The sequence below is a fragment of the Sapajus apella genome, unplaced genomic scaffold (assembly GCF_009761245.1).
Source record: "Sapajus apella isolate SASKATOON/1434 unplaced genomic scaffold, GSC_monkey_1.0 scaffold12, whole genome shotgun sequence".
NCBI classification, from domain to species: domain Eukaryota; kingdom Metazoa; phylum Chordata; class Mammalia; order Primates; family Cebidae; genus Sapajus; species Sapajus apella.
In genome coordinates this window covers 21418903-21446625 of record NW_022436952.1, presented here as the reverse complement: position 1 = coordinate 21446625, position 27723 = coordinate 21418903, and the positions used below count along the sequence as shown (strand labels likewise).

Here is a 27723-nt window from a genome sequence, read left to right as displayed (position 1 = left end):
GTTAGGGGAGCATGTTTGGCTTTCTCTGGTTGGTCCACAGTTGGAAGCAGCAGTAAGTGGGCTCACTGGAAGTCAGGTGTTCTACGTGATTGGTTAGGGGAGCATGTTTGGCTTTCTCTGGTTGGTCCACAGTTGGAAGCAGCAGTAAGCGGGCCCACTGGAAGTCAGGTGCTCTACATGATTGGTTAAGGGAGCATGTTGGCTTTCTCTGGTTGGTCCATAGTTGGAAGCAGCAGTAGGTGGGCTCACTGGAAGTCAGGTGTTCTACGTGATTGGTTAGGGGAGCATGTTTGCCTTTCTCTGGTTGGTTCATGGTTGGAAGCAGGGATAAAAATTAAGGAAGTTGTTTATTATTAAGTCTTGGCCATTTGGGGGCCAGTTGCTGTAGGGGGTTTTGTTTGTCTTCCTGGAATATTACTAGAGATAGCAGTCTGACTTCCTACAAGTCTGACTAAGCAAGCTGGCTTCCTAGACTGGTTATTGTAGTGAGGGGGTTTGTTCCTAAGCAGGTTGCTTCAAGTTGTGAATGAAAGGTCAGTTTTTATCTCTGTTCTGTCATTGTCCACTGGACATTCAGTCTCTCAGCATTCACAGTAGACATTCTTTTTTTATATCTTGTTAAATCTTTGGCACACTCTACATTGGCCACTTTTAATTAAAGTATGACTGATCTTTATTAAGGGCCCAGTATGTGAAACGTATTATGTTAAGTACATGAAGCTTTGTAAGACATAGCTACCAATGTCAGTGAGAAGCAACCTAGGCCATTTGGGCATCAAGGCACCAAGGAGAAATGTCAGGGGCAGGCACGGTGACTCATGCCTGTAATTTTACCACTTTGGGAGGCCGTAGCTGATGGATCACCTGAGGTCAAGAGTTCGAGACCAGCCTGGCCAACATGGTGAAACTCTGCCTCTACTAAAAATAGAAAAATTAGGGGAGCTTGGTGGCACATGCCTGTAGTTCCAGCTATTTGGGAGGCTGAGACAGGAGAATTGCTTGAACTCAGGAGGCAGAGGTTACAGTGAGCCAAGATCACACCACTGCATTCCAGCCTGGGCAACAGAGTGAGACTCTGTCTCAATAAAGGAAAAAAAGAAAAAAAAAAGCCAGGGCACATGTTATTAGGATATTTCAACACATTCACTATGGTAGAGAGAGGATATGCAGAGTTCCTGGGAAAGAAACCCAGATGGGGGAAGCCTGGTCCCATCTGAGAGCATAGCTTTGTACCTTTGTATCAGGAGCTGTCATCTGTCATCTCCGCAGAGTTGGGTCCTCAGGTCATGCCTAAGAGACCAATGACTAGTTCAGTGCCCAGAGTCCTGGTCACAACTCCTGATAAGTCCCATGCTTCTCCAATGCAGGTGGATGATCTGAAAGCCAAGCTGGCTGCCCAGGAATTGGAGCTGAAGCAGAAAAATGAAGATGCAGACAAACTGATTCAGGTGGTGGGTGTGGAGACTGACAAAGTGAGCAAAGAAAAAGTCATGGCAGATGGGGAAGAGCAGAAGGTGGCCCTCATCATGCTAGAGGTGAAACAGAAGCAGAAGGACTGTGAGGAAGACCTGGCAAAGGCTGAACCAGCACTCACGGCAGCACAGGAAGCTCTCAACACCCTCAACAAGGTAGGAGGACTGTCTGCCATACCTGCTTATCCCTTGGGGGCTGGTAAACCCAGAGACCATCTTGGCATTCCCAAGAGATGCAAGGACAAAGTTGTGAGGGTTTAGTTGTGGGCTCCAGCTGTCACTAATTTACTCATTAAGCAAGCAAACATTTCTTAGGACTATCTGATCAGTTCCATGAGCTGTCAATGAAATCCCAGAGATGGGAATCTTAGGACCAGCCAGAATGTGAAAAGTCAGCTGATCCAAATCCTCACTTCACATATGAAAAACCAAGGCCCAGAGTGGAGGACAGACTAGCCCAGAGCCATAGACTTAAATATTAGAGCGGAGACTTGAATTTACATCTTCAAAATCCAGTCCCAGAGATCTTCCTGCTCTGGTAACCCAGGACCATTTTGCCCATGAGGTTCTTTGGGACACATGAGCCCTTTAAGGTTCTTATGTTAAATGTTTAAGATAACAGAACAAAATAAGATGCTAACTTCAAAATATATTTTTTGATCTATAAAATCAAAATTAGTATTTAATTAAGAGGCAACCACATAACTGTGTGTCAACTAAATCAAACTCATATCCATAACCGTGTGATAGAAGAAGCATGACTTGTAAGATGTCTTTATGAAGCCATTTTATTTTGGTTTCCTTTAAATTTACTCTGGAAGGAAGGTGGAGAGGGCATGAAGCTTAGCTACTCATTTCTTTTCTCATTTTTCACAATTAACCTTTTTTCTCACTTGGATAACTATGGTTGAGAGGCAAAGGTGGAAGGAAAAAGGGGGCAGTCAGACTCAAGCCATTATGAGTTGGCACCAGAGATGGACAGAAAGCTGCCTCCTTTTCTGTTAAGATGCTCACATATGTTTTTTTGGAGATCCTCTAACAGTCCCTGGGCACCTCACGCCTACAGATTGCTTTCTCTTCCTTCTCCCGAGAGTCTGGCAATTCCCTTTCTTCCTTCAGATGAAACACTTGGACAAGATCTAAAACAACCTGTGGTGACTCAGCCATGCAGGTGGCTCTCTTCTGGTCCACTGGAGATTCCCACACCACCTTTCCCCAAACAAGCGCTCAGAGGCCCCCCAATGCAGAATACTCTGCCCGCATGTCTCAGGGTTAGCCCGCTATTTGTACGCACTCTAGATTTCTGGGATGTAGGTTAGACCTCAGTCTACTGTGCTTCTCAAACTGCAGGCAAAACATATTAAGCTCACTGAGTAGTCTCTTTGAAGTCCCTCCTTCCATATTTTATGTGGAAAAGGATAGCTGCCCCGCATCCTCCCTTTAAGCCACAGTGGGTGGGATGCACCAGTAATCCTCATGAAAGATTCCTCTTAATCTTTAACTTCCTGACCCTCTTATATCCTCAATTAGAGTAAAGGGTTGAAGAGTCAAAAAAGCTAATCTTCTGAAACCTTCTTTAATTCTGCATAGTCACCTCATACCTCACTTTGGAATGTAGCATCTCAACTAGACACATTGTAAAATCCTATTACATATGGTTATAATGAAATTGTATTTAATATGAGATGTGAGTGCATTTTTGTGTTTTTTATGATGTGGTCTAGGGAAACCCTAAAAGTAAGGGCGTTTCAATGCCAATAAAGTTCTTAAATGGGTCTCTACTGCAATGAAAAACAAAAGATTTCTCTGTTAGGAATTTGCTATATCATTGGGTAGACCAGGATCAGAGGTGTGACCTGGCTGTGCCACTATGTCTGAGCCTGAAGCTTCCCTAAAGCCAGACAGGCTTCTCTCTGGCCCCTCTCAGCAACACTCTGCTCACCTGGAGGCCTTTGATTAGGCCGTACCTATCCCCTTCCTCAATTAGGCTTCCCTCTCCTTTCATTCCATCTAAATCTTACTAGTATTTCAAAGTCAACCTTACATTCCAGATCTATCTCTTTGGTTTCTGATTTCCAGAACACAAAAGATGGAACTACTTTATTTATACACCTTCATGTCTTGTTCACTGATCATTTCCTGCCCAGACGACAAGTGTCTTTCATAGGTTCTTTTGACACAGGTTTTATATTTCCTAAGATGACCTGAGTTCAAATACTGGCTATACTACTTACTAACTCTGTGGATCTGAGAATTTTTATCTTCTCTGAGCTTCCATTTTTTTGTCTGTGAAATGGAAGCAATGATAATACCCTTCCCACCATGTTGTTACAAGGATTAAATGAGATTCGTGTATGAAAAGTAGCTGACAGATGATAGCCACTCGGTAAATATTTGTTGGTGGTGATGTTGTCATAACCATAGTTATCACTTCTGTTTCTACAAAACTGGAAACAAAATGAATATTCATAAATACTTTTGGTTAATTTGTTGGTTAATTTAATTAATTGATTGACTGAAATAAGTCATAGGTATGTAACTTGAGAAGTGATGGAATAGGATACTGAAAATGACACTATGAAGTCTAGACAACAGAAGTGAAACTCATTTTTAATGAGTACCTGCTGTGTGCCAGGTAATATGATAGATGCTGTCCTCAAACTAGTATATAGCTTGGTACAAGTCAGTGAAGTCCTTGATTCCTAAGTTCCTTTTCCCTATTACTGAGAGGGGCAAACAGGAATTAACAGGTTCTTTATGTTACTTTATGCTCCCATCCAATCTATTAGCAAACTACTTTAAAAATATATCCCAAATTCAAATGCTTTGGATCCTGTCTTCTGCTACCACTGAGGTCCAAGCCACCATCATCTCTGCCTTGGACTAGGGCAACAGTCTCTAAGTTGCTCTCTCTGCCTCCACCCATACTCCAACACTGTCTTTGCCCATTACAGCAGTCTGAGTAATCTTTTTATAAAACACACATTTGATCATGTCATCTCTGTGTTCAGAATCTTCCATAGTTTCCCATCACAGAACAAAACCCAAAGATGTCACCATGGCCTAAAAGGCCCTCCATCATTTTGCCTGTGTCACCTCTTCTGCATCAGTTACTACTCTTCGTTTTGCCATTCTGCTCCACCTACACCAGCCTTCCTGATGGGTCTCAAATGCTCCAAGCACAGTCCTACCCCAGGACCTTTGAACTAGTGCTTGCCTCAGCATGGAAGGCTCTTCTTCCAAGGCTCTCCATGATCTCCCACTCTTCTTTCAGGTGTTTACCCAAAAGTCACCTTATCAGGAAGCAAATAATAAAGATATTTATTAATTTCAGAAAAAAATAAGATATACAAGAAAGAAAATTAATTCAAAGTGAACAATATTTATAGTCCTATTCATGTGCATACTGAATGTTAATTTAACTAAAAGTTTGATATAACCATAATGGGGGGAGGGAAAAGAAGTCAGTAACAATAACTAAATATTCACACTCTTCAGTAGGAAGTCATTTGATAATGTCTTAAATGAAAAAATAGCAGCATAAGCATGTTCTTTATCAATAGGAAATACAATTGAGAAGCAATGGTGGAAGAAATTTTAAGTGATGACTTCTGGAGAGACAGAATTGGCGTGAAATGGGTGTGTGTTTTGTTCCCAGCCTTGTAGCGGTATTGCAGTTTGTAAACCATATGCATGTGTTACGTTAGCAGAAATAAAAATTTTCAGTGACTGGAGATCACAGAAGAAGGCATAGCCAACTGCCTGGCCAGGTAGGAAATACGGAAGAGAAACCCCATTCAGCAGATAGTATAAAGATGAGTATTTTACTAGACGGAGAAGGCGGTAGAAAAGAACATCCAAGAAGGGACAGCATTTACAAAGACCCAGATGAATAAAGGCTGTGGTTTATCTGAGCTGTGGGTACAGAGGTGGGTGCCTCAGAAGCTGATGTGACAGAGGAGGCTCTAAAGTTGAGTTGAACAAGACAATTAACAGTCCATGCATCACTAAGAAGTTTAACTGTAGACCAGTTTACAATCTACAGGTGGCAATTCATTACTGGGTTGCAACAGCACTTTTTTTTTATGAAATAGAATGGCCCATAGTACACCACCTGTATAAGGACAAATACTGCTTCATGAACCTGAGGACTCCTGGACTATCTTTAAACCCTTCCGGACTCTCAGGACTCTAGTATTTAAGGACCGTTTCTCTGTTTTCTCATTATTTTCAAAGTTAACAATAAATCTTTAGTTAATACATAAAGAATACCTATAAACCAGAGGTGGATAGTAAGTCTCTGCACATTTTTAGTCTCTATTTTGGCAGTTTTATTTTGTTTTTATAGATGAACTAACATAAATCCAGTATAACTTTTTCTGCCTTCATTTAGGAATGGTTTATCTTGCAATTTCATGGTCTCTTTCACACCCTCACAACAGAGGAATACTTTGAATGTTCTGTTTATTTTCCATGCATTTTTTTACAGTGAACTTATTTATTCTTATACAAATAATAGGTAACAGCATTTTTGTTGTTGAAAATAACTCAAATAGTATAGAATATATTAGCTCAATGTACAGTCACCCTTACTTTCCACTTCAGCCCCTGATCTCTCCTAAATGCTAGCTCCTATAATAATTTGGGGTGTGTCTATTTCTGCAGTTTTTCTACACATTTGTATTTGTATTAATGCTCATATAAAGCAAATCTTTAATACAAATGGATATTACCAAATTACTTTCTCTCCTGTTTTATTGTATATATTTAAGGTATGACACTTTTGATATGCATATACATAGTAAAATGATTGCCACAGTCAAGTAAATTAACATATTCATCACCTCACATAGTTACATTTATGTATGTGTGGTAAGAGCACCTAAAATCTACTTTTTTTTTTCTTGTTTTTAAGATGGAGTGTCACTCTGTTGCCCAGGCTGGAATGCAATGGTGCGATCTCAGCTCACTGTAACCTCTGTCTCCTGGGTTCAAGTGATTCTCCTGTCTCAGCCTCCTGAGTAGCTGGGATTACAGGCATGTGCCACCACGCCCAGCTAATTTTTAGTAGAGACAGGGTTTCACCATGTTGGCCAGGCTGGTCTCGAACTCCTGACCTCAGGTGATCCACCTGCCTTGGCCTCCCAAGTTGCTGGGATTACAGGCGTGAGCCACTGCACCCAGCGAAAATCTGCTTTCTTAGCAAATTTCCCATATACGATAATATGTATTGGTGAAAGTGTGAAGAAAAGGGATTATTTGTGCACTGTTCATGAGGATGCAAGTTGGTATAGCTGCTATGGAAAACAGTATATAGAGGCTTCTCAAAACATTAAAAATAGAATCGCATATGACCCAGCAATCCCTCTTTTGAGTAGATGCCCAAGGGAAATGAAATCAACACCTCATAGAGATATCTGCACTCCTTTGTTCATTGCAGCATCATTCCCAGAAGCCAAAATATGGAAAAAAGCGTAAATGTCCATCAACATTATACAAGAAAGACATCCTGCATTTGCAACAACACTGATGAGCCTAGAAGACATTATGCTAAGTGAAATGAGTCAGATGTAAAAGAAGGACATTGTATGGTCTCACATGTGGAATCTCACTTTCCCTCTTGGTACAAGATTATTTTATTTCATGCCAGTACATGTATTGAAACCTCCTTTACTTAATGCTTTGTAGTACTCCGTCTTCTAATAGTATTGCATTCTATTTAATTATTCATCTATTTTTGAGCACTTATTTTTTCCAATCCAATTTTTCTTGTACATGTGTCTTCATTGTTTGCCTGTAAGAATTTCTCTGGGCAAACAAGAAGTACAATTGCTTGACAGGACAACATAGTAGGCTAAATAATGCCTCTCCCCAAAGAGATCCACATCCTAATCTCTGAAGCATGTGAATGTCACCTCATATAACAAAAGTGACTTTGCAGATATAATTACGTTAAGGATCTTGAGACAGGGAGATTATCTGGGATTATCCAGGTGGGCCCTAAAAGTAATCACAGGGATCCATGGAAGAGGGAGAAAAAAAATCAGAAGGAAGTAACATGAAAATGTTGTGTGATATGGGGCTGAGCCAAGGACTAGGACAACCTCTGGAAGCGGAAAAGGCTTGCAACCGATTCTTCACTAAAGCTTCCAGAAGGCATCAGCCCTGCCAACCTTGATTTTAGGACTTGTGACCTAAAGAGAGTAAATCCATGTTGTTTGAGTCAGTAAGTTTGTTGTAATCTGTTATGGAAACAATTGGAACCCCTTAAAATAATATGCTCTTTTTTAAAATACATTCTGCCACATTTCTATCCAAAATAGTTGTTCTTACAGTTCTGAACACAGCTTTTCCCACATCCTTGCCAACCTTAGATATTTTTAGTCACTTCAGCTTTACTCAATGAAATGACTTTTTTAATTCTCACTTTTATTTTACCTTTAAGTGGGTTTCATTCTAATGAGACTGGGTGTTCATAAAAGAAAATGATCAAGGCAAGTCTCAATCATTGGAGGAGGTTCATTTGCCAAGGTTAAGGATGTGCCCAGGAAAGAACACAGAGCCACGGGAAAACATGTGGTCGGTGCTTTTCCCAAAGAGGTTCTGGGAGCCTCAATGTTTAAAAGGAAAGGAGCAGGTATTGCGGAAAGAGAAAAACAGTTTTCAAAGGGCGTGGGTAAGTTAAGAGGCAAGTGGTTGCCTCCTTTTCTAGTCTTTGTTCGGCCGTTCACATGTGAACGGAGGGTAGGGGAATGGTCACTTATGTATCCATCTAGCTCAGTGAATCTGCATTTTTACGTAAGATAACATAAACATAAGGCAGAGGAAGCAATCAGACATCATTTGTCTCGGGTGAACAGAGGGATGATTTTGAGTTCTATCCTTTGTCCTGTACCTCTGAAGATAAGCTATCAATTTACATTGTCCGGATGAAATTCAACAGAACTGTTTTAGGATGAAGATCTTGGGGCCCACAAGGAATTTCCTCGTGGACAAATTGTGAGGGAAGTATGTAGCTTTTTTTAAATCTCTGTAGCTATTTTATTTCCAAATGGGAGGTAAGTTTGTGTGACCCAGTTCACAGCTTGACTTTTCCCTTTGGCTTAGTGAGATTGGAGTCCTGAGATTTATTTTCCTTTCACATGGGCATCTTTTCAGATCTTTAGATTTCTTTTTCTGTTCATTACCTGTTCAGATCCTTTGCCCGTTTTCTCACAAGGTAGCTTTCCTTTTTTTTCTTTCTTTCATTTCCTTCTTTTTATACAGTTTCTCCTTATAAACTTTTGCTGTGAGTCCCTTGGTATATATGTTGTAACACTGTTCCCAGTCTGTTCCTTGTCCTCTAACTTAATATTAACAAGTAATAAAAACTAGATTTTATAATTAAATAATTTGGAAAATTCTAGGAGAAATCAGGGTCTACATTATAAGCTGAATACTAAAAGTGATAGACATAGCACAAGAAAATAAAACCTCAGATTAATCTAACTGATTAATATTGGTGTAAAATATCAATATGAAATACTGGTAAGTTGACTTTAGCAATTTATTCAAACAATATGCCATCAACTGGTAAAGTTAATTTTGTATATTATGCTATTTATATATGCATACCCAACCATACATTAAAAAGAAAAGCTTTATAGTCACTGTATTAGTCCAGGTTCTCTATAGGGACAGAGCTAATAGACAGATAGATATATGAAGTAGAGTTTATCAAGGAATTTATTAAGGTGTATTGACTCATACCATTGCAAAGTGAAGCTCCACAATAGGCTATCTGCAAGCTGAGAAACGATGAATCCAGTCTGGGTCCCAAAACCACAAAAGTAGGGAAGCTGACAGTGCAGCCTTCAGTCTGTGGCAAAAGGCCTGAGAGCCCCTGGCAAACCACTGGTGTAGGTCCAAGAGCCCAAAAGCTGAAGAACTTGGAGTCTGATGTTAGAGGGCAGGAAGGATCCAGCACAAAAGAAAGATGAAGGCCGGAAGACTCAGCAAGTCAGCCTCTACCATCTTCTCCTGCCTGCTTTATTCTAACAGTGCTGGTAGCTAATTAGATGGTGCCCACCTACATTGAGTGTATGTCTGCCTCTCCCAGTCCACTGACTCAAATGTTAATCTCCTTTGGCAACACCCTCATAGACACACCCAGGAACAATACCTTGCATCCTTCAATCCAATCAAGTTGATACTTCATATTACCACCATAGTCACCTTGAGAAATGTCAAATGATATTTAACACAATTAAGTTTCTTGTTAAAACTCTCAGTAAAGTAGGAATAAAATAATATTTGGATATTTTGCTAGCAGATGGAAACCAATCCCAATCTAGGAGCAAAACATTCCATCTAATGATAGAACCCAAGAGGCACTGCCCTTAACATAGAGAAAGCACAATGACAGCCCCCTTCACTACTATAATTCAAATATTTGTCCTAGATTTCTACCCAATGCAATAATAAATCTAAAAAGTCTTAATCACATAAATGTCTTGAAATATCAAACATAATATTATTCATGGTGGATGATGTAAAAAATAAAACAAATAAAAGGGAAAGTTAAGGACTCACTGAAAAATAATTTTTAAAATGCAATAGCTTTCCTAATATCCACAAAAGCCAGTTAGAAAATATATTTTCAAAACAACAACCAAAACATATGGTACAAATAAGTGCAAAGAAGTTTGTTGAAACTGTGAGGAAAACTACATATCCTTACTGAAGGATATTTTAAAAGATGTGAATATATAACAAGTTTGTGTACTGGAAGATTCAATTTTACAAAGATGTCACTATTTCTCAAATTTACTTAAAAGTAAAATACTACTCTAATTGAACTCCAATTTTGTTTCTGGCATATTTGTCTCCAGTGTTATTAAAAGTTCTTATAATTTAACAAACTATTAAAGATCTAATAACCTATGTGTTCAACAATATAAAGTTAGCTAAATAAATTATGTATATTCAGATGGAAGAAAACTGTGCATCATTTATTTATTTATTTACTTATTTATTTATTATTTATTTTTCGAGATGGAGTCTCTCTCTTTCACCCAGGCTGGAAAGCAGTGGCACAGTCTCAGCTCACTGCAACCTCTGCCTCCTGGGTTCAAGCAATTCTCCTGCCTCAGCCTCCTGAGTAGCTGGGAGTACAGGCGTGTGCCACCATGCCGACTAATTTTTGTATTTTTAGTAGAGATAGGGTTTCACCACGTTGGCCAAGTTGGTCTCAATCTCCTGACCTCATGATCCTCCCGCCTCAGCCTCCCAAAGTGCTGGGATTACAGATGTTTATTTTAAATCATATTTGCAGAAATAATTAACATGAAAAACTTTAAGATTTTATTTTCAGTAAAAAAGTAGGTTCAGGCCAGGTGGCCAGGGGCTCATGCCTGTAATCCCAGAACTTTGGGAGGCCAAGGCAGCTGGGTCACCTGACGTCAGGAGTTTGAGAACAGCCTGACCAACATGGAGAAACCTTGTCTCTACTAAAAATACAAAAAATTAGCTGGACATGGTGGAGCATGCCTGTAATCCCAGCTGCTTGGGAGGCTGAGGCGGGAGAATGGCTTGAAGCCAGGAGGCGGAGGTTGCGGTGAGCCAAGATCACGCCATTGCACTCCAACCTAGGTGACAAGAGCAAAACTTCGTCTCAAAAAAAAAAAGTTCAAAATATAGTGATTGACATGTATATTTGTATATATACATGTATATATATTTGTGTGTATGTATGTGTGTGTGTATGTAGAGAGAGAAAGAGGGAGAGAGAGAGTGAGAGAGAGAGAGAATAATAGAGAGACATAAAAAGAAGCTACTAAATGAATCACACCATGACATAATGTTTTATCCCTGGTTAGTAAAATTATGATTCTTGTTTTTATCTTTATCTTTGCTTAATATTCTACAATAAGTATATACTCTTAATAAATGGACAAAACAGTATTATAGAACAGCTTAGAATAATAAAGAAATAAAACTGTAAAAGAACTAGAAAATTTCTCATAAGTTTTCAGATCAGTTTTTATGTATGTGAAAGGTCTTTCTAAATGCAGAAACAACCATATTATTTCATGAAAGCTTTAAATTTCCGTAGATCACAAAATACCATAAGCAATTTTTTTGCATTAAACAGAAGTTTCATAATTTACTATAATCTTGAAAAGTCCAGATTGTCTTTTCAATATTTTGTGGATTAATATATTATTACAACATAAAGAAAGATTTTTGTGAAATTTTGTTTTAGTCATTTCTTTTGAAGTCACATCATGGTAACACCTTTTTTTATTATTAAAGTTCAAGGTACATGTGCAAGTTTGTGATATAGGTAAACTTGTGTCATGGGGGTTTGTTGTACAGATTATTTCAGCACCCAGGTACTAAGCCTAGTACCCAACACTGGTGTGAAACTGTATCTCATTGTGGTTTTGATTTGCTTTTCTCTAATGGTCAGCTATGTTGAGCTTTTTTCCATATGTTCATTAGCCACATGAATGTCTTCTTTTGAGAAGTGTCTGTTCATGTCCTTTGTCCACTTTTTAATGAGGTTGTTTCTTTCTTAGAAATTTGTTTAAGTTCCTTACAGTTGCTGGATATTAGACCTTTGTCAGATCCATGCTTGCAAAACTTTTCTCCCATTGTGTAGGTTCTCTGTTCACTCTGTTGATAGTTTTCTTTGCTGTACAGAAGCTCTTTAGTTTAATTAGATCTCATTTGTCAATTTTTGCTTTTGTTGCAATTGCTTTTTGTGTCTTTGTCATGAAATCCTTGCTCATTCCTATGTCCACAATGATATCAACTAGGTTGTCTTCTTGGGTTTTTATAGTTTTGGTTTTACATTTAAGTGTTTAATCCATTTTGAGTTAATTTTTGTATATGGTGTGAGAAAGGGGTCCTGTTTCAATCTCCTACATATGGCTAGCCAGTTATCTCAACACCATTTATTGAATAGGGAGCCCTTTCCCCATTACTTGTTTTTGTCAGGTTTGTTGAAGATCAAATGGTTGTGGGTGTGTGGCCTTATATTTTGGGGTTCTCTATTCTTTTTCATTGGTCTGGTCTATATGTCTGTTTTTGTACCAGTGCCATAAACAAAATTTTAAAAGAAATTTGCAACACATATGTGAAAAAAGTAAATATTCTCTATGTCTGAAAAGCTCTTGTGAATTGTTCTGGGAATCTCCCATTTGTTCTGTTCCCCTCCTCTTATTGCCCCCAACCCAGTTACACTTTGCCCTTCCCAACTGTATTCTTTCCCTAACCTAGGAGACTTGATTGGCATGAATTTTATCAGTGGACCACCTTTGCCCCTTATCTTTTGGTGACCTTTGGCCATGCTGCATACCAGAAGGTCATAGAAAGGAAAAAGAGAGTGAGATCCAGGTAGTCATTTCTTCAGCCTCCCACCTGCCCTCTGTTAATTGTTACAGCTCTGATAGGGCTGCTTCTCCAGAGGGCCCACTCTCTCCAGGTTCTGCTAACCCCTCCTCTCCTTTGTCTCCTCAAACCCAGCTTGGAAATGGAACCACCCTAGCTTCACTCTCCCTAACATTACTACCCCAGAATAATGTACTATCTCATAGGTCTCTTCAATCTACACTTTCATAGTTTCTTTAGTTAGCTTTCCTCACTGGGCATGGTGGCTCATGCCTGTAATCCCAGCACTTTGGGAGGCCGAGGCAGGCAGATCACAAGGTCAGGAGTTTGAGACCAGCCTGACCAACATGGTGAAACCCCATCTCTACTAAAAATACAAAAATTAGCTGGGTGTGGTGGTGTGTGCCTGTAGTCCCAGCTATTCAGGAGGCTGAGGCAGGAGAATCTCTTCAACCCAGGAAGAAGAGGTTTCAGTGAGCCGAGATCATGCCACTGCACTCCAGCCTGGGCAACAGAGCCAGACTCCCTATCAAATAAATAAATATAGAGAGAGAGAGATAGAGAGAGACAGAGAGAGAAAGAGAGAGAGAGAGAGAGTTTCTTTAGTTAGCTTTCCTCAAAAGAGCTGGTATATTATATCATCATTTTGCCTGTGGGAACCCTAACTAATAGAGTCATCAAAAAGAAAAATAGCCCAGTAGAAATGTAGGCAAAGGACAAGAACAAACAACTCACATAATAAAAACTTCAAATAGTTTATAAACATGAAAAAAAGTTTAACATCACTAGTAAATATACATATATATGCATAATATGCATATGTTAATTAAACCAATGTTGTGATCTCATTTTTAGTCTATCCTATTTTTTATTTAAATAATATTACCCAGTGTTGAAAAGGATAGGAGTACATATAGGTTCTCTCAAACACTGATGACTGGGATTGAAATTTCTGAGAAGTAATAGTTATTCCTACTAATAATTTAATAAATTGAATAATTATTAAATAATTTAGTAATTATTAATGATAATCTAAACAAAGAATACTAAAAGATGTTTTTACTCTTTGACACAGCAAACCCACTTCTAAGAAGATAGCTATAAGTAACTAAAATTTTCACAGGGATTTATTATATAGAAAAATGTTTAGCTAGGCATTATCTGAGGTAAATTCTGGGAAATGACTTACGTTTTCAGAAATTAGATAAATTTTAGGTAAAGTATGGATTGTCCATAAACAGACTTTTAAAACATCTTGCTCTAGAATAACTAGTAACCTCCTCTCACACCTCTTTTTAAAACTATCTGTAAGTTCTGCCTACACTAGCTCCAAAATATGTCCCAAATCCAGTCATTTCTCACCATCTCCCCTGCAAAAAACCTGGACCAAGCCACCTTGAGTTCTCTGCCTCGACCACCAAACAGCCTCCTGAATCTCTTGTTCCTCATATCCACCCTCCCTTGCCACAGTACGTCCGCACTGCAATAAGCATATCTCAAAGCATCAGCCACATCATTCCATTCCCTACCGAAAACACTCCAATGGCTTCCCAGTGAAATTGGAGTAACATCCATTGTCCTCCCCACAGCCTCTGGAACCTCTTGTGGTCTGGCCCTGACTGCCTCTCAGCCATCCTCTCCACCACTCTCTGGTCTGTCCTCTCTGTACATCACAGCCAAGCTTGCTTCTGCCACGTGCCTTTATACTTGCTTTATGGGGCGGGGGCCATTTGAATTGAGATTTTTTTTTTTTGAAATGGAGTTTTGTTTTTGTTGCCCAGGCTGGAGTGCAACGGCGTGATTGCATTGGAAGAGTCTTCCTGCAGTCTGTAGAGTTGCCCATTTCCCATCATTTAGATCCCAGTGAAATGTGGCTTCTTGAAGAGGCCTTCCCAAAGAGACCTTCCTAGCTAGCATAGCATCATCACATTCCAAATTCTTTATCTCATGAGCCCTTCTTCTGTTGGTTTTTCTCAGTATTTAAAATATCAAAGATGTATCTCTTTGCTGCCTGTCTCCCTCAGCTGAATGAGCAAAAGGACTTGCCTTTCTTGTTTACCACTGTATCCCCGTCACTCAAACTGAATGCCTAATATGTACTAAATAATATTTGTCCAATGATGACCACACACATATTGACTCATTCATTTATTCACTCAACAAAGACTGAATGCCCTTTCCCTGCCAGGCACTGTTCCGGGTATGTGTGATACAACCCTGCCTCTCTGAAGCTTATGCTCTAGCAGAAATAAGGGGCAAGAGACAATAAGCAGAACTTAAAAGTGACTTATATAATGTAGTAGAGCATGACAGATGCTGTGGGGAAAAAAGAAAAATGTGGAGTAGAGTCGGAGAAGCACGGAGGACGGGCATCTGGAGAGGATGGGTGGGAGGAGGCAGAGGTGGTAGGCCTTCTTAGGAAGAAGACATTAGAGAAAAACTGGGAGAAGAACAATTGCATCATGCAGATATTTGGGGAAGAGCAGTCCCACAGCTAGAACAATAGTCCTAAGACAGAAATGGAGTGGAAGCCAGCACACCTGTGCCTAACAATTTCTGCCTTCTTCTGAGAAATCTTTTGTCCTGGCCGGGCCCAGTGGCTCACACCTGTAATCCCAGCACTTTGGGAGGCTGAGGCGGGTGGATCACTTGATGTCAGGAATTCGAGATCATCAGCCTGACCAGCATGGTGAAATCCCATCTCTACTACTCTACAAAAATTAGCCAAGCGTGGTGGTGGGTGCCTGTAATCCCAGCTACCTGGGAGGCTGAGGCAGGAGAATCGCTTGAACCCAGGAGGCAGAGGTTGCAGTGAGCTGAGATCGTGCCACTGCACTCCAACCTGGGTGACAGAGTGAGACTTATTCTCAAAAAAAAAAAAAAAATATATATATATATATATATATATCTTTTCTTTCTTTAAAAAAAAAAAAATGTTTCTTCCAGCCTTGTGTTTCCACTTGCACCACACTGCTATATCTGCCTGCCCTGTGGGGATTGGCTTGAGGGCCCATGCTTAACCAAACAAGGTCTTTTCCCAGGGCTTTTTAAAATTTTGACTTGCATTGGAGAAAAAGTCTCCTTCCCTTCTCTTTCCAGCCAATCACTCAACACATATATTCACAAGCATCTCCTAAATAATTTCTTCTGTTCTTGGCACTGAGACTTCCATGGTTAACAAGAGGGATGGGGGTCCCTGCTCTCATGAAGAAGAGGGATATAGTAATTCAACAAGGAAAAACTGAGAATCATTTCCGGTTCTCTGAAGGAAATCATCATGGTGCTAGGTTGGGAAATGACTAAGAAGGGAAGGTTGGTGGGTAGAGTCTTAAAGGGTGGAGGTCATTTGAATTGAGACTTTTTTTTTTTTGGAGATTGAGTTTTGTTTTTGTTGCCCAGGCTGGAGTGCACCGGCATGGTCTTGGCTCCCTGCAACCTCTGCCTCCTGGGTTCAAGCACTTCTCCTGCCTCAACCTCCTGCTTCAGAGTAGCTGGGATTATAGGAGTCTGCCACAACACCCAGCTGAGTTTTGTATTTTTAGTACAGATGGGGATTTCACCATGTTTTCCAGGCTGATCTCAAACTACTGACCTCAGGTGATCCGCCCGCCTCGGCCTTCCTAAGTGCCGGGATGACAGGTGTGAGCCACCGCGCCCTGCCAGAATTGAAATCTTAATGGATGCAGAGGTATCAGCCATGCAAATGGCTTAGGAGGAAGCGTTCAGGGCAGGGACCTGAGGTGCCAATGAGTTTGGCAAGTCAATGCACTGAAAGAAGGTGATCACGGCTACAGCCTGGTGAGAAAAGGAGAAAGTGGGCCACGGTCAGAATGTGCCTTCCACCATGAAGAAACTGGGGTGTAGAAAAGCAGCCCACACACAGGGAGACAAGGAAGGAAGAGAAAGTCCACAGAGCCCTGCCAACAACATTCAGAATGGGATTCCACTCATCATACAGCCAGCTTCATGCCTGCCCTTGCCAGTTACTCAAATGAGAAAATCCCCCTCTGTACTTCATCTAGGGTTTCTGTCACTAAAACCAAAAGAGTCATGATTAATTTATAGATATATAAGAATATGAAAAAGATTGGAAGAAGTTACTGTACATTGAAACATTGACAGTGATATATCTGGGTTATAAAATTCATTTTCACCTCTGTACATTGCTTAACTTATGCTATTTTAAAATGATGGCATGCCTCGGTTACATTTATATTTTCTCACTTTGCCGTCTGTCATCTCAGGAGGCCATGACGACAGATGTGCTGGCATCCCTCTCTCACCTGTGCTGCCCTCCTCCCTGCCCTCACAGGTGTGTCACGACCAAATGTGAAAACCATTGCAAGAATGAATGGAGCACCTGCCACAGTACTTCCATTAGGAGCTGGAAATAATTCCCCTTGTTTGTGGATGAAGAGCACCTCAAATTAATCTGGCACAAGGATCTAATTTTTGAAATCACGATTTTTCCCCCAGAGACAAAATTAGCGCCATAAGCAAGTGGTTTCCCAGCGTTTTAAGAGTCTCCAGCTAAACTGGGGCTCCACTGCCCTTATGGGAAGTGACGATGAGCTGAGCATGGGAGTCTGCAGTATGCATTTCGTGGATATTTCTTTTTTTTTTTTTTTTTCTTTTTCTGAGATGGAGTTTTGCCCTTGTTGCCCAGGCTGGAGTGCAATGGTGTTGTCTCGGCTAACTGCAACCTCTCTCTCCCAGGTTCAGGCAATTCTCCTTCCGCAGCATCCCAAGTAGCTGGGATTTCAGGCATGAGCCACCATGCTCAGGTAATTTTTTTGTATTTTTAAAAGAGACAGGGTTTCTTCCTGTTGGTCAGGCTGGTCTCAAACTCCCAACCTCAAGTGATCCGCCCACCTCAGCCTCTCAGAGTGCTGGGATTACAGGCATGAGCCACTGTGCCTGGCCCTCATGGATATTTCTTTCACGTGTCAGACAGCCTAATGCTTAGTTGTCTGACCAGGGGGTCCCTCACATGGGAAACTTGTTTATACTAGCAGATGCCCTTGTGGCTTTTGTCCAACCCATGTCCAGTTTATGCCTGCCTGACCATCGCTCTGAGCTGGGAGCTCAGGCCAGCACCAGGAGAAAACCCAGCCCAGAACAGCCCCTGGTTCTTCAGATGGAAGGCACAAATTCAGTATACCACCACAATAGGAAACATATTCAAAGATTTTTACTTACAGATCTTGGACAGGGAGAACACAATGAATTGGGAGGGTAGTGCTCTGTTCCCAGGTCACAAGAGATAGGAATGAAGAGTGAGGCAGAGAGGAAGAGAAGTTCATGGCATGGATCACTTTAAGTTTTCCGCAAATGCCTGAATGGTCTCTTTCAAGGAAATGACAGGAAAGCGGGGAGCCCTGTCTGCTAGGCAGGAGAGATCCAAATTCTCTGGCTTATGGCTTGAGCCATTTGGGTATGTTATAGAACTGGAAACTGTGTCCGGGATGACCGAGCCCTGCTTCTGGTATGAGAAAGTTAAACCTATATTCAGCCTGGATGCCCAAGCAACAGAAAATTAGAATTCCCTACACATGGTTGTAGGCTTCTCCTTGACTGTCATAGCAGGCCTTAAATCAACTTCCTGTGCATTTATGACACCCTTTTACTTACAGAGTAGTGAGTTCTTCTGCCCCCAATTTACAGATGAGGGTGGCAAGGTCTGGAAGCTTTAAGTGATTTGCCAAGATCAAGTCTTTCAGCCATGTCTTTCTGAAACAAGCAAAACTCTGAGAGAAGGGTTTACCCAGGACTAGGCAGAGAAGCTGACTCATAGGCTGCGCCTTGCTTTCTGTCTGAATTATTTCTTGGCGGAAAATGCTGTTTTGGTATCAGGACAGTCAAGTGTAGTCAGAACAAGCTCATGGAACAAAGCAGTTTAATTAAGGGAAAAAAAAATTACTTGGGTTACAGTGCTATTCTCTTCAATCCGAGATGGAAATTAATTTATAATAACCTTATCTTTTATTCATAGCATGCTGCATATTTCAGAGTATGTCGGCATCCTTCTATTTCTCAGCTGAATGTGAAATCATTGTGTATTTCTAATGGGCTGTGAGTTGGTTAAAGTGCTGAAAGAACATAGCTGAGTCTTGGCTAACCATTCAGAGAAGTCTGAAGCCACTGGGGAGCAGCTTTGGTTTCCTTTTGATGAGTCATGATATTTAAAATTCAGAGGGCTGCTGCAGGCTTCAAAGCAGCCCTTTCAAACTGATCACTCCGCAACCTAACTCCATCAGTGGCAGAGGACAAAGAAAGCCCATTCATTTTCCCCTAACAACCTCCTTCTCTTTCCTCAGACCAACCTGACGGAGCTGAAGTCATTTGGCTCTCCCCCTCTGGCGGTCAGCAATGTCAGTGCTGCAGTGATGGTGCTGATGGCCCCTGGGGGCAGGGTGCCCAAGGACCGAAGCTGGAAGGCTGCTAAGGTCACCATGGCCAAAGTGGATGGCTTCCTGGACTCTTTAATCAACTTCAACAAAGAGAACATTCACGAGAACTGCCTCAAAGCCATCAGGCCATATCTGCAAAACCCCGAATTCAATCCCGAGTTTGTGGCCACCAAGTCCTATGCAGCTGCAGGCCTCTGCTCTTGGGTCATCAATATTGTGAGGTTTTACGAGGTGTTCTGTGATGTGGAACCCAAGCGCCAGGCACTGAGCAAAGCCACCGCAGACCTCGCAGCTGCCCAGGAGAAGCTGGCCACCATCAAAACCAAGATTGCTGTGAGTGACCCCAGAGCCCCCCACCCTGCTAGTCAGCCTCCAACACAAACAACACTCTTCTGTCACCACCCAACACCTAACATTATGGTTTTTAAAGAGAAGCGGGAAAACCACATTTTCATGCCAAATCTTATCTTTCAGTAGAGGCAACCTTTTACCTTTCTTTCTCAAACACTGGATAGACCAAACAAGACAGTTCCGCTGGACCACTGGCTTACAAGCTATGGTACTAAAAGATTTTCTCCTTTTCTGCCAAGGAAAGAAAAGATGACAGACGGATGTGTATAGTAGAGGAATTATATTCAGGGAGCCAGCTGTGAATTTATTGGCCACCTGTGAATTTAACATTTTTGCACATTTGATGGTAAAGAACAAAAGATTAAAATTTTGAGAAGTTTTCTTTTTCTCCTTGGAAATGAAGGTTTCAGCCACCTTACTTCACCTTTTGTACCTATTTCCTTCAGTTCTAGCCAGCTGTCTGCCTGTCTCACTCTCACTAGCATGATGTGTGGAAATGTGTCAGCTATCTGCATTGTTTTGTGGAAGCTCTTTAAAGCAAGTTATATACTGTGGCTTAGTGGGTGGCCACTTGTCCATATATATAAAACTGTGATGGTCATTAGTTTTTATAAACCCATGTAGCTATTGTTATTATGTCTGCTTCACCCAGGTTTGGGAGATGGGGGTGATCTTGGATTCACATTTATTTGGGGAGATTTCCTTTGTCAACCTGAAATAATTGAAAGGATCAGAATCCATTTGTTTTTCTGTAGAGGCAAGGTCTCCCTATGTTGCCCAGGTTGGTCTTGAACTCCTGGGCTCAAGTGATCTTCCCGCCTCAGCTTCCCAAAGTGCTGAGATTACAGACATGAGCCACTGAGTCTAGGCCAGAATCCAGCTTTAAAGAATTAAGTGAAAAACTGGGAATGGGTATTTGGAAAACATGAACTCTAAGGAGATAGAATGAGTGCTCTAAAGTAAAAAGTTAAGGCCAGGCGTGGTGGCTTACACCTATAATCTCAACACTTTGGGAGACTGAGGCGGGTGGATCATGAGGTTAAGAGATCGAGGCCATCCTGGCCAACATGGCAAAACCTGTCTCTACTAAAAAAAAAAAAAAAAGAAAAAACACAAAAATTATCTGGGCATGGTGGCAAGTGCCTGTAGTCCCAGCTACTTGGGAGGCTAAGGCAGGAGAATCACTTGAATCCGGGAGGTGGAGATTGCAGTGAGCCAAGATGGTGCCACTGAACTCCAGCCTGACAGCAGAGATTCCATCTCACAAAAAAAAAAAAAAAAAAAAAAGCAAAGTTAAGGTGTTACTTATATAGACAGAAAACAAAGAAATTTAGTAGGATTATAACATTTTCTATAATAGGCAGCTTATGAGTTATAACAATTTAGTTACAGTTTTCTGTACAGCTTATTTCATTTCCTTTCCAATTTAAAAGAGTATTTAACCTTCCATCTTAGATAATGTGAAATCTTTGTGTGAGAAAGGTAAGAGGAAGGTTAATCTATAACAAAGATCAGCAGTGAAGCTGAAAGGGGTCTTCCCTGGTGTCCTTCACTTATTCACAATGTTTTACAAGACAATGCAGGTAAGGAAAAAGGCCAGTCTGTAATCAGAGATACAAGGGTTACAACTGCCTAGGTTATAGCTGCCTGTCCTATGACTCAAGACATATAATCACATTACCTTAAGGCTCAACATATTTTAAAATTCCAACAGCTTAGATCTTGAATTACTTACTTTCACACCTTTGAACTTCACCTTTCCCATAAAAATTTATACTAACAAAGTAACAGATAGAAATCAGTATCCTGGAGGATAGCATAGCAGCTAAAATGCCATCCATCCACGTACCTTACTTCCAATCCAAGTTATAATATTTACTGGTTGTGTGACCTTTAGAAAGGTTTTCAAAATGCCCAAACCTCAGCTTCCTGAAGTAGAATGGACACAGTAATAGTGCCTCCTTCATGGGACTATTGCGAGGATTAAAGGATATTATGTGTATAAACCGTGAGACTGGAGCCCATCCCATGATGAAGAGAGCAGCAGGAGCTGCCATCACTACTGTGAGTGTGACTATAACTGCTCAGCCACTACTACCCCATTTGACAGCATGTGCTGTCTACCACATGCACATCCAGCCTAGTGCATGGACTCCATCACAGCTGTGATCAAGTTCAATCCAAAATATTTTCTGGATCTTTAATTTCTACATGTACATTCTAGGCAAATAAGACTCTTGCTGCAAATTTGTCATGACGATAAGGAGGGTTTTACAAGTCCTGAAAGGTAAAATGGTAGACATGCTGTATGCTTCATGTGACATGGGTTTATTGATTATTAGATTAAAATCTATGGGACTCTAGATCGAAGATCCTTGAGACCAATCTCTCTATTTAAAAAGATACTTTCACAAAGTATAAGTTCCCCTCCTTTCAGTATGCTTGTTTTATAAGTGTACATGTTCCTGGACTACTTTACTTAAAACAGATGATAATCACAACAATGGCTCCCTTCAAGGAATATCACATACAAAACACCATAACATCCCCATTCCTGAATTTTTTTTTTTTTTTTTTTTTTAGAGAAAGGGTCTTGCTGTGTTGCCCAGGCTGGTCTTGAACTCCTGGCCTCAAGTGAATTTCTCACCTTGGCCTCCCAAAGAGCTAGGATTACAGGCAGATTATGGGCAGGAGCCACCGTGTGCAGGCCATATTCCTGCGTTTGGTGATGAAAAGATCTCCCAATAATTTTTATATTTTTCAGTCTCTCCAAGAAAAGTATAACAAAAACTGCATTTTCAAAGACTCTTGACTCAAGTTATTTTAACTAAAGGAACAGTTGGTGCAAAGAGAATGTTTTCAAAATGTTTATACCTTTTCAGTAGCCAACATTCACATGATGGGCCCACTCAACCTGCGAAAGCAATACGAATATTTTAAAAATCCTTGGCTACCTTTGAAAGGCGCTTCTTTTCTGCCAAAATATTTTCTGGGGAAAAAAATTGTATTGTTGCTTTTAACAACCTCCACTCCATCCTCCACTTATACATATGCCAGTCAACATCCCGGGAATGTGGGCACTCCTGCTAATAACACAGGAGATGGGCTAACACCCATCCCTAACCTGGAGACCCACCCAGGGCAAGAAGATTCTTTCCTATATACTACAAGGCCATTCCCAGTCAGGACCAATCTCGTACACACACACCCAAGTCTTACTTTTAGGATTTTAGGATAATTCCAAGTAAAGAACTTTATATTCAGAATACAGAAAGTCGGAGTGCAGGGAAGAATATTTCGAGATAGATTTCAATTTGATTACTGTATATAGGACGTGATATAGTTTAGATATTTGTCCCTGCCCAAATCTCATCTTGAACTGTAATCCCCAATGCCGGAGGTGATGCCTGGTGGGAGGCGTTTGGATCGTGGAGGAGGATCCTTCATAGCTTGGTGCTGTCTTTATGACAGTAAGTGTGTTATTGTGATATCTGGTTGTTTTGAAGTATGTGGCGCCTGCCTCCGCAACTCTCTCTTGCTCCTGCTCTGCCCATGTGATGTGCCTGCTCCTGCTTTGCCTTCCACCATGAGTAAAAGCTCCCTGAGGCCTCCCCAGAGGAGGATGCCAGCAGTATTCTTCCTAGACAGCCTGCAGAACCACAAGCCCATGAAACCTCTTTTCTTATAAATTACCCAGTCTCAGGTATTTCTTTGTAGCAATGCAAGAACAGCCTAATACAGAATGGAAATACATAAAAATGTGAACAGTGGTGGTTATCTCTGGGTGATGAATTTTGGATGGTTGTTTTGTTTGATCTATATTATCTTTTGTTCTATAGTGAAGATATATTAATGTTGCATTTATAAAACTAACAGTAAGAACAAGGAAGGCATTTTCCTTGAGCATGTAATCACACACACAGTGAAATATCAAATAGCAGAGAAAGGCTTCTCATGAGAAACAACAATCCCCTTTAATTCTTATATCTGTTTCTAGCACTTGAGATCACATCAGAGCCTGCTACCTAGCAGTTTAACTGTGTTCCAGTTAGCCCACGCATCCTATTTGCAGATGATTTGATTAACTGCCAGTATTTAAAACAGCAGGTGCTTTTATGTAAAAATCTTATTTTAGGCCAGTCTACAAATAATCAAAAGATTCCCATACATCACTAATTGACCCTGGAGTTAAGTAATGGCTTCCCATACACATGGTTTTGCTGCATTTTGTCAGAATCCCCACCAGCTTGTATTTTTTTCAACACTAGACTCATCTGACAAGTTTCCATTATCTTTTCACTCTCTGATTACCTGAATTTTTGACTTCTGTGTGTGTATTATGCTGGTGTCTGTTTCTTGATGTATCTTGTTGAGGCCCTTGACTTTCTGCTAGATGGCTGAGTCTATACGTTGTTCATTTCCATGTCTTCCCAATACAGTTGTGGCAACCAGTTTTATTAGGTTAGTGCAAAAGTAATTGTGGTTTTTGCCATTACTTTAATGGCTGGCACAGGGAGGGAGGGGAACATCACACACTGAGGTCTGTTGGGGCATTGGGGGCTAGACAAGGGACAGCAGGGGATGGGGAGGTTGGGGAGGGATAACACTGGGAGAAATACCAGATATAGGTGACAGGCGGATGGAGACAGCAAACCACCATGACATGTGTGTACCTATGCAACAATCCTGCAAGATTCGCACATGTACCCCAGAACTTAAAGTACAATTTAAAAAAAAAAAAAAAAAAGAAAAGACCTTTAATCAGCTCATAGTTCTGCAGGCTTTACAAGAAGCACAGTGCTGTCAAGGTCTCAGGAGGCTTACAGTCATGGTGGAAGACAATGCAGAGCCAGCATGTCATATGGCAAGAGCCGAAGCAAGAGAGAGAAGAGGGTGGTCCCAGACTCTTTAAAACAACCTGATCTCCTCTGAACTAACTGAGCAAGAACTCATTTACCAGCAAGGGAATGATGCTAAATTATTCATGAAAGATCCACTTCCATGATCCAATCACCTCTCACCAGGCCCCACCTCCAACATTAGGAATCACATTTCCAGCTGAGATTTGGAGGGGACAAACATCCAAACCATATCACAAGATGAAGCTCTTAACCCTGCCTTTAGCTCCCTTCCTTCTACTTCCCAACTTCTGTTATCACTGCTTATCATTACTTTTGCTTTGTAATCACTAAAACTGAAAACATCTACATTCTTTTCTGTAAACAAAATTAAGTGACCCATGCTCTGTCCATAGACTGATTTGCAAAGTTAAAAAATCAACAGTTCCATTTCTATTCTGTGAACATGTCTGTATTGTTCATAACCAATCTAAGTGGTACCCTAGAATTACATATTCTTTTTTTACACGACCTCTTCACCCCCGCCCCCCGGAGTTTCTATTTTCCTTTATTCTCTCTTTCTCTTGCATTAGTTCCTTTTGCATAGCATCCATTACTTTTAAACTTTCCATTCAATTAAGTACTCTTTGTCCTTCTTTGCTGCCACAACCTTTCTCTCTCTTATTCTGCTATGGCTCATTCTCAAAGGACTTTTTCAGAAATGTTAAGGAAGAGGTAAATTTTCTGCATTGTTACAGTCTGGAAATGCCTTCAGTTTATTCGTAAACTGAACTAACAATTCTGCAAAGTAATTGAATTCTGAGTTGCTAATTTTTTGTGCAGAGAACAGCTGAATGTTTTGTTGTTTTGTTTTGAGGCGGGGTTTTGCTCTTGTTGCCCAGGCTGGAGTGCAATGGCACGATCTTGGCTCATGGCAACCTCTGCCTCCCAGGTTCAAGCGATTCTCCTGCCCCCATCTCCCAAGTAGCTGGGATTACAGGCATGTGCCACCATGCTGGCTAATTTTGTATTTTTATTAAGGACAGGGTTTTACCATGTTGGACAGGCTGGTCTCAAACTCCTGACCTCAGGTGATCTGCCTGCCTTGGCCTCCCAAAATGCTGGGATTACAGGTGTGAGCCACTGCACCCGGCCAGAACACTGAATGTTCTATGCTTTTGTCTGCTGAGAAGTGTTGTGGATAGTCAAGGTCCTGTTCCTTTCATAGATACACTATTTCCCCCCTTTCCTTGAAGTCTTCCAACTTTTTCCTTTTGGTTCTTGGTGTCTGAAACTTTACATTGATGTGCGTAGCTGTCATTCTTTTCTCATATTGTGTTTGGCATGTAAAGATTTACTTTCTTCAGCTCTAGAAAGTTGTTTTGTATTATTTCTTTGGTAAATTCCCTTCTGTTTACTTTTTACTCTTATTTTCTGGAATGCATCTCGGTCAGATGATGGACCTCCTAGATCAGTTATGTATTTTCTCCCATCTTTTTGTTGCTGTTTGTTTTCTTATACTTTTTAGGAAATTCCCTCAAATTCATCTTTTAACCCTTCCCTTGATTTTATTATTTTTTATGTTAACAACAGTAGTGATTTCCATATATGTTTCTCTCTTCCTTTTAATAACATCCTGTTCTTGTTTTGTGGATGAATCATCTTGAATGTCTCTGAGAAACTGTGAAACGTTTTAGCTTTGTTGTTGCAGTTGCTGTTTTTGTTGTTACCAAAATTTCCTCTCTTCTTCCTAGGTCATTTTTTTCATCTTGTTTAACTTAATCTAGGCTTTCATTAAATCTCTTCTTGTCCTTTCATGTTTACAAGAGTAGTGATCAAAAGCTAATTCTAGGTCTATAGGCAAGGGCAGAGCTGGTTGACTGGTAGAATTTGTTTTCAAGATCTGATGAGTTGTGCTGGATGCATCCTAAATGCCAGTATGTGGCACCTTTATTCTCTGCCTCTACTGACTTTCTTACATGGTAACACAGGTGCCTGGTGGCATTGCATACTTGGCATGTGGATGCAGATATGGGGGCAAGAATCAATAGGTTTCCAATTAACCCTCCTATTTTCATCTTCTCTTTCAATCGCACCTGACATTTCTGAGGTCTCCAGTTTGTATAGGGCTCCATAGGCTGATCAGTTTCCTCCTTGATGAACTACGGCCAACTCTAAGTTGTCGTATCCTCTGTCCTGCTCCAGTAGTCTCCCCTCCTTCATCAGTGTGGTCCTCCACAAATCCATTGGATTCCCTCACCCTCTAAATGGCTGTTACCCATTTGCTTGGTGTTAAGGGCTTATGACTATTTTAATTGCTTCATAATCATTTTAGAGAAGTCTTGGGAAGTGAAGGAGGTAAATGAGCATGTCCAGTCTGCCATCCTTAATTGGATGGCTCACCACCTGCTTTTTAAACTGCTTAGATGTTTAAACTTGGCCCTAAATTGACTTCTCTTGTACCTTAGTAATGACCAACAAAGCAGCCTGGACCCCAGTTATTGCACAGATATGAGATGTATTTGGAGGTGTCCACATGTCTTTATGTGTGAAAATATGTACTCGGAGGATGACAAAGGCTATGTGCTTCAATTTTAAATTCTTAATACATTTTTTAAAATTTTAAATTATGTCTTTTTTATGTTCCTGTACATTGTGATAATGAGAGAGGCTAGATGAGGTTAAGTAAAAGTTACCTTGTACTTTTTTCTTTTCTTTTTTTTTTTTTTTTTTTTATGGGATGGAGTTGCGCTCTTGTTGGCTAGACTAGAGTGCAGTGGTGTGATGTTGGCTCACCTCAACCTCCACTTCCCGGGTTCAAGTGATTCTCCTGCCTCAGCCTCCCAAGTAGCTGGGATTACAGGCGTCTGCCACCACACCCAGCTGATTTTGTATTTGTAGTAGAGGCAGGGTTTCTCCATGTTGGTCAGGCTGGTCTCAAACTCCCAGCCTCAGGTGATCCACTTGCCTTGGCCTCCCAAAGTGCTGGGATTACCACCACACCCAGCCATTACCTTGTACTTCTAGGACCTTAGAGCCAGAGAAGGACTTTGATTCCAGACAGCCCAACCCAGACCAGCTGCAGCAGACCCTGTCAGTAGTCCTCCCTGACCCATGTGGGTTCCTGTTGACCATTTTCGTGCTAACCCCAGTTTTAATATGTTCTAATAGCACACATCACATTTGTTGCTTATAAAAGCACACATTTGTTGTTTCTAAAAGCAGCACCTGAACCATTTTGTCAGGCTACTCGAACCTATTTTCCTCCAACACAAGCAG

At 40.8% G+C, this 27723-nt stretch overlaps 1 protein-coding gene across 5 annotated transcripts in view; it reads left to right on the top strand.

Moving 5' to 3' along the window:
• DNAH9 (dynein axonemal heavy chain 9) overlaps window positions 1-27723 on the top strand; it is a 361130-nt gene that overhangs the window by 240821 nt on the left and 92586 nt on the right. For all 5 annotated transcript variants that reach the window (XM_032280243.1, XM_032280245.1, XM_032280244.1 and 2 more), the window contains 2 exons: window positions 1368-1628; window positions 19163-19588. In XM_032280243.1, coding sequence (XP_032136134.1) covers window positions 1368-1628; window positions 19163-19588 — 687 coding nt within the window. The remainder of the gene's footprint in view (window positions 1-1367; window positions 1629-19162; window positions 19589-27723) is intronic.